This window comes from Malurus melanocephalus, unplaced genomic scaffold, assembly GCF_030028575.1.
Source record: "Malurus melanocephalus ecotype Western Australia unplaced genomic scaffold, MMel_1.1 scaffold_165, whole genome shotgun sequence".
NCBI lineage: Eukaryota > Metazoa > Chordata > Aves > Passeriformes > Maluridae > Malurus > Malurus melanocephalus.
In genome coordinates, this window is record NW_026623397.1 from 1,193,570 (window position 1) to 1,199,817 (window position 6,248).

General features: G+C 44.2%; 1 protein-coding gene across 3 annotated transcripts in view; it reads left to right on the forward strand.

Annotated features, from left to right (window-relative positions):
* The window catches only part of MOB2 (MOB kinase activator 2), a 107,059-nt gene that overhangs the window by 77,337 nt on the left and 23,474 nt on the right, over window positions 1-6,248 (forward strand). Inside the window, exon 1 of one of the 3 annotated variants that reach the window (XM_057372171.1) lies at window positions 12-212. The exons of the other annotated variants lie outside the window; for them this stretch is intronic. Coding sequence (XP_057228154.1) covers window positions 103-212 — 110 coding nt within the window. The 5' untranslated portion in view covers window positions 12-102. Of the gene's footprint in view, window positions 1-11; window positions 213-6,248 lie in introns of those variants that run through there. 3 annotated transcript variants of the gene reach the window in all.

A 6,248-nucleotide genomic window follows, 5' to 3' on the forward strand; every position in this document is an offset into this window, starting at 1 on the left:
CCATTGGCGGGGCCGGGCCGGCGGGGGCGGGCGGCCGGGACAGCGGCGGGGAGCACGGGCCGAGCGAGCCGCGATCGCCGCTSCGCTCCGCACCCACGTACCATGGTGGGGGATCACTGCAGCCTCCCCGGTGAACGGCCCGTGCTCGCCCAGAGTCCCAAGCCCGGATTAAGCTGCAAGATGGTCCTGCAGGCAGTGGGCAAAGTGCTGCGGTAAGGACGGGTCCGGCGGTGGCGCCGGGCGGGCGGGCGGGCAGGGCGCTGCCCACGGGGCATCCCGGCACAGGAGGGAGATGGAGCTCCAGTGGTAACTCCGGCCGGGGCGAYGGGCGCTCCTCAGCCCGGCTCCTCTCTGGGGGAAGGAGGGAGGCTGCTTTTGGCTCCCTCTGGRTCTTGTGTAGCGATTGGGGAGGCTGGAAGTTGGAACAGCAGTAAGCGCTTGGAGAGGAGCATTTGTTCGCCCTTAATATAGTCAAGTTTTGTTTGCGCTTTCATGAGAACTGAATTTCCAGGACGTAAGCAGATAGCGAAGGTTCTGGCTTGCCTGAATAAGAAGTCTGACCAAGATGCTACATATGCCTTGGCAAGTTTTCTACAGAAATGTTGCAAGATGAGGGGAAAAAATTGCTCATGTAGCTGAAAAGGGCTTGTGTGAACGCTGAGACGTGGATGACTACTGAGACCAAAACCAGACTCTTTGGCAAAGGATGTGCMGTAATTTGATTCGGAGGAGTTCTGACCCGTTCTGGTTGGCAGGGAAAATCGTCACCACAAATATTAGGATTAGCAGCCTCGTTCTTCAACAACTGCAGCTTTTTTATTTTGGTTGTGTTCAGATATTTTTCTGGGATTTGTGAAGAGCTGCAGTGCTGCTCCAGAAAGGAGCCTTGTTCCTCCAGCATAACTTTATTTGGCAAGCTTTCTTCTTCCCCGTTTCCTACTGTCTGTTGCCAATTGTTAAATGTTTGTCAACAGAAACATTATCCCTCTCTTCCTCTGTTGACTCATGTCTCTCCCCAAGCGAGTTTAGGGGAGCCATTTATTAAAGCAGAATGTTCACAAAGCGGCTGAGCTCTGGCTGGGACTTCAGCTAGAGGAGTTCGCAGGGCTTGAAGCAGCCTTGGTGGAAACAGCTGTTTAGATTTGCTCTTGAAGAAGTCTTGTAGTATTTCTTTTTTCCCCCGTTAAAAATACTTTCCTGTAGAAAACATTAATTTAAAGAATTGAGATTTCTCTTTCAGCTTTTTAACAATTTAATGTCCCTTCTTTACATTTTTGGGGGGCAGCGTGTCTGTCATTCAGTATGGTGCTACACAGCTGGTCATATCATAAAATCCTTTGGCCAGCAGSTTGCTATTCATGATGTGAACCTTTTGAAGTTTTTGGTAGCTGTTCTGTTGGCAGCACTCCCAAATGTAAATAGATGGGTGCCTCTGTAGGGAAGGATTGCCAAACCTTTTTTTAAGCATCTGTGGGAATTTATTTTAAAGTATAGGTAAGTTCCAGTGACTTAGCAGTGAAACATGTATTTTTGATTTGTTCAGTGCGCACTTATTAAAAACTAGCATTAACYTCAGCCTTTCTCTTCCTACTGGAGTACGTGCAGGAACTGTGCATAATTTTATTTGCATTTCTTCTGAGATTTATTTTCTATGTGTACTATAAAATTATTGCGAAAGCAGGAAAACATTGTCACATGTGAAATGTTTTGGACTCGTAAATTAATAGCATGACTTTATTTTGCAGAGCTATTACTAGACCGGAGTAATTATTGTTTTGTAGTTGAGTGGTTTTTTAGTATGTCTTTTTGTTCTGCATTATCTCCTATTGCTCGAAGTTAGAAATGTGAAGTCACAAAAACTTTCTTTAGAGGCCAGACTGCTTCTCTTATTTCTCCTCCAGTCTGCTTCAGATGCCTTATCTGACCTTATGCACGTTACGTCATCTTTCTTTGTTCTGTAAAACAGAAACTTATCCTAGTCTGCAAAGAGCTCAGGCAGTGTGRGAGCACAGGCACCAGTGAGGAGCCCGGGTAAATACCAAGTCCAATCAAAGTTTCCTTATTGCAGAAATAGTATATTCGTCCTTAAAAAAGTGTGAGCCAGTCGATGATGGTGAAAGAAGAAAGCAGCTGGGACCTCATTTCGGCCAAAAATGGTGGCTTGTTGGTAACAGCTGTGATTGGATTTCTCTGAACAGAGACATCTACAGCWGAGCTTCATCCACTTTATTGTTGGTAGAAAAAAAACAGGGACTTTAAAGCTGTGTTTGAATGCAGAGGTGCGGTGCCACCTTGATACACGGTGACCACCTCACTTGGTATATTTATGTAGTAGTTGTAAGAAGTTAAATGAGATCCCAGATTATGGTGATATCTTGCCATCTCTTTCAAAGTAAAGGTATATCATTTTTAAGCCGATCCAGCTGAAGCTGCCAATTGAGTTTCTGCAGTCTGTACAGGGGATAAATCAATGCTAAACTCTGCACAAAGTTTTCTCCTGTTGATCAGGATGTTACCAGTAGCTTGGTGATGAGATGAAAGGATATCCTGCTTGTGCTTAACACCACAGTCTGGTGTTATGAGCAGCCCACTGCATTTTAGGCGCGTTTCTCAGGCCTAATTGGGAACTGTCCTCATCACAGTTCCCTCCCAGCCCTCCGCAGCCTGGCAAGGAATTGCAGAAATTCACAGTGGACAAGGGATAGAATGCCTGTGTTCACTCTAAACTGCCTCCTCTCTTGTCTCTGGCCTGCTTGTGAAATAYAGAGCTCAGTTGTTCTTGTACAGTACTTAATCAGTTTGATTTCTGCATAGCAGGTTTGTTGTGTTATTTACGAGGTGTATGTAGTTACAACTAACACACTTGAAGCTTTTAACAGGTGAGTAGGTCCAGGTCCTCCTGCCTGCTGGGTGCCGCGTAGTGTGTATGTCACATGAGGAGTAACAGCAGCCGGAGGAGGAATCAATACACGGAGGAAATGAGGAGGGAGGTGTGAGGAAGCAGAAAGACTTCATGAGAAGAGCAGTCCTGAGAACCTGAGAATAGTTTAAAAGAGTGTGTGGGAAAGACAGCTGAACCAGAAAGGGGGGCAAAATATAACAAAAGCAACAGATGTGTTCTCAGTCTTCCTAATTAATGTTTTATGAAGGCTACGATTAGGTTTATTGCTCTTTTAAATTATTAGTGATTCAGCTGTGAAGAACTCTGGAGATGCTAGTATCTTTCATCATATTGGTTAGTAAACTGTGTTTAACACTTCAGGGATGGGTCCGAGGCCGTGCACTTGTAATGATTAAAAAAAACTGAAGCACCAGTAGAAAAGTGTCATCTCCCCTTTAAATTAGYCATAGCATAGCTGAGGAGTTCCTTAACATGGTGTTTAATTAGGGCAGTTCCATTTCCTTTCACTTCATATGTTTTTGAAATATGTTTATGTCATTTTTTTCCCCTTTTCTGTAATGAATTGTGCTATTATTTAGCCCATAAGTAGAGAGGAAGAAAAACCTAAAATGGATGCAGTTTTTCTGATTTTTGTTATTTTGATTTTTATGAGTTGGTGGTTCTGGAGGGAAGTAGAAGAAGAGAGGACAAAGAGTATAGTGTCAAAATTTGGAATATTATTCTATTTTTTAGCCTTATTTCATTAATTGTCCAAGTTTCTTGTGACACCGTGGATTTCTGTCAGCTTCCTTGCAGAGGTCAGCATTTTGCTGGCCTCAAGCAGCACAAGTGAAAGGAAGACTTAGGTTCTTGAGATCTCTCCCCCTCTTTGGTCCCAGCAGATAATAGAGCCAGCCCTAAGCGTTTTTCAGAGCCACATGATGCTGATTTCAGGACAAAACGTTCACTGCCTGTGCCAGTGCCCGAGTCCTGATTCAGATGCTCGAGTGTGCTTGCAGTGCGGTAACACTTCGCGTCCTGCATAGGCGATTTTCAGAGGCTGTTCCTTGTGCAGCTTCCTAGTCCCTGTGTTCCCTTTCAAGTCCCCAGTGACACTTAGTCCGTCTGGAATAGGTGGCTGTTACTCAGTGATACAGTGGTAGGAAAGGGAGGAAAGAAGAGTGATGCAAGCTACAGAGCTGTGACATCATTGTTTAATGTCTTTTGATCAATTACAGTATGGTTTATGTGTACACGCAGTCCAGGGAATGTGGGAATAGATAAGTTAAACCCCCACTTTCTCATAAGAGTCTCCCTTTTTACAGCATTGTGCAGGGATTGATTTGGATATCAACTAAAAATAAAACAGCCAGCCCCACTCTTTTTTGGGTGCRTGCTTTTCAAGACTGTAGTAATTTGTCTTCAGTGATAGGGTGATAAYGCTTGTTTCATTTGGATAAATTAGCAAGTTTGAGTTGGCATTCTGGATGCTGCGATGTATTTTTATAGCCCATACTTGAATTTTTTTTTAAAATCAAATTCCTTCTCCGTTTCTCAATTCAAAGCAAGATGAGGAGGAAACCAGGTTAATTCTGACTTTTATTCTAGTTTTTAGGTGATCATGCAAGGTTGTCTTAGATGTTGTGTTCATGAAGACATAGATGGGTAGGAGCTTTTCCTCTGCTGGCTGGACACCCATGGCTGAAGACAGCTGTTGTCTGTGATGTTTGTATGTATCAGCAGGACTAAAGCAAATATTTTAAAAATCAATCCTGTTTTATTCTAATTTAGGCAGAAGCATTTTTCAATAATTTAGTCCAGTTCACAGTATTAGAAAGTAATTAGAAGAGCCTTGTTTAACACCAGCTAATCTGATTAATGCAAAAGCCTGGGACAAGCAGAAGAGAAGGGAGGGAGGATGGTGAGCAGGCAAAGGGGCTTATAGGCAAAGTGCTCTTCAGAGCCATGTTGGCTATTTTTATCCTGTTCTTTTTCTTTCTCCCTCCCACAACTTTCCATTGTACCAAAATAGTTCAAAATGTTTATGGTTCAGGGCAACTGACATCACAAGTTGTCGTGCTGTGTCCTGTTGAATATTTCTGTAACAGGAGCGGATTTCTCATTCAGTGATGGCCTTTTGGGACTCTCAGCTGCTCCAAAAGGACTGATGACACTATGGGGTAGTAATATCTTGTGCTTTGGCAAGGGGTGACCAGGCAGGAGGGACTCTTGTGGCTCTTCTGTGCTTGTGGAGATTGCTTTTTGACACGAGTGTCCTGTCCTTGGGACAGAGCTGGTTGCAGGAGGCAGGCCTGGGTGGCACTGGCAGCCTGGTGGACWCATCTGGCTGGGATGTGCCTGCTGGAGGGGTGGCTCTCCCTGCATGTGCTGGGTGTTCCCAGTGTGCACAGGTAGCAAAGTCTCTTCTGGCCGCAGATACAAAACTTGTGGTGCCCTGCTTGATGTTCAGCCCCTCCATGAGCTGTTGGCAAAGCCATGTCATGACTGGGGCTCCTGCTGGAGCTCAGGGCTTGGAGCTGTGCTCTGGAAAGGTGCSGTGTCTCACAGGTAGGTCCATCATGCCAGCACTCCTTTGTTTCTTTGGGGTAGTCATCTGTCTGCTCACTTGTGTTTGCTGCAGGAGTGTCGTGCCCCTGGGGCAATGGTGAAAATTGGTGAGCCATACACAGTGTATTAACTTAATGAAGAACTTGGTTCTTTCTTCAGAGGTATTTACAGMATTGGGTTGTATTTTGGTTACATATTCCACATCCTGTGGAGCRATTGCCGGAGGGAGAGCACTGCTAACATTTTTCTGTGTTGAAACAGCCCTCTAAGGTGTCTCCAGAGCTCATACAGAAAGGGCTCCTGGCCAAAGTTTAATTGCATTTTCCTCTTGTTTAGAGGCAAAACTATGCTTCGTTTTCTACTGAACATGCCTCCTAGACACTTTACAAAGAATAGATTTGACTGTAATCTCAGACTTGTGAAAGTATTCACCCTTTTATCTTGTTTTCTTGGTATGCATCTGTTTCATTATAGGATTTGTTCCAGATTTCAGCTGCTTGCTTCAGTCTGGAACATTATTTCATTTATACATGACCAAAGTCTGAGTGTGTAACATTCATCCTTCTAGRAGTTAACTACAGTTCCTGATTTGTCTCTTTGTTTCTTATGTTAAAATAGCCCATGTTTCTGGTGCTGTTCTTTATGGAAAAATTATCTATTTTACACAATTTCTGTCCACTGTTCTCTGGGATGTCAAACGTCTGTGCACTCCAAGAGCTTTACCAGGTAGGTTTTCAGGAGAAAAAAAAATCCTCTGTAGAAGAGCTTTTCTCTTGCCATTCCTGGGTTTTGGGTTTTT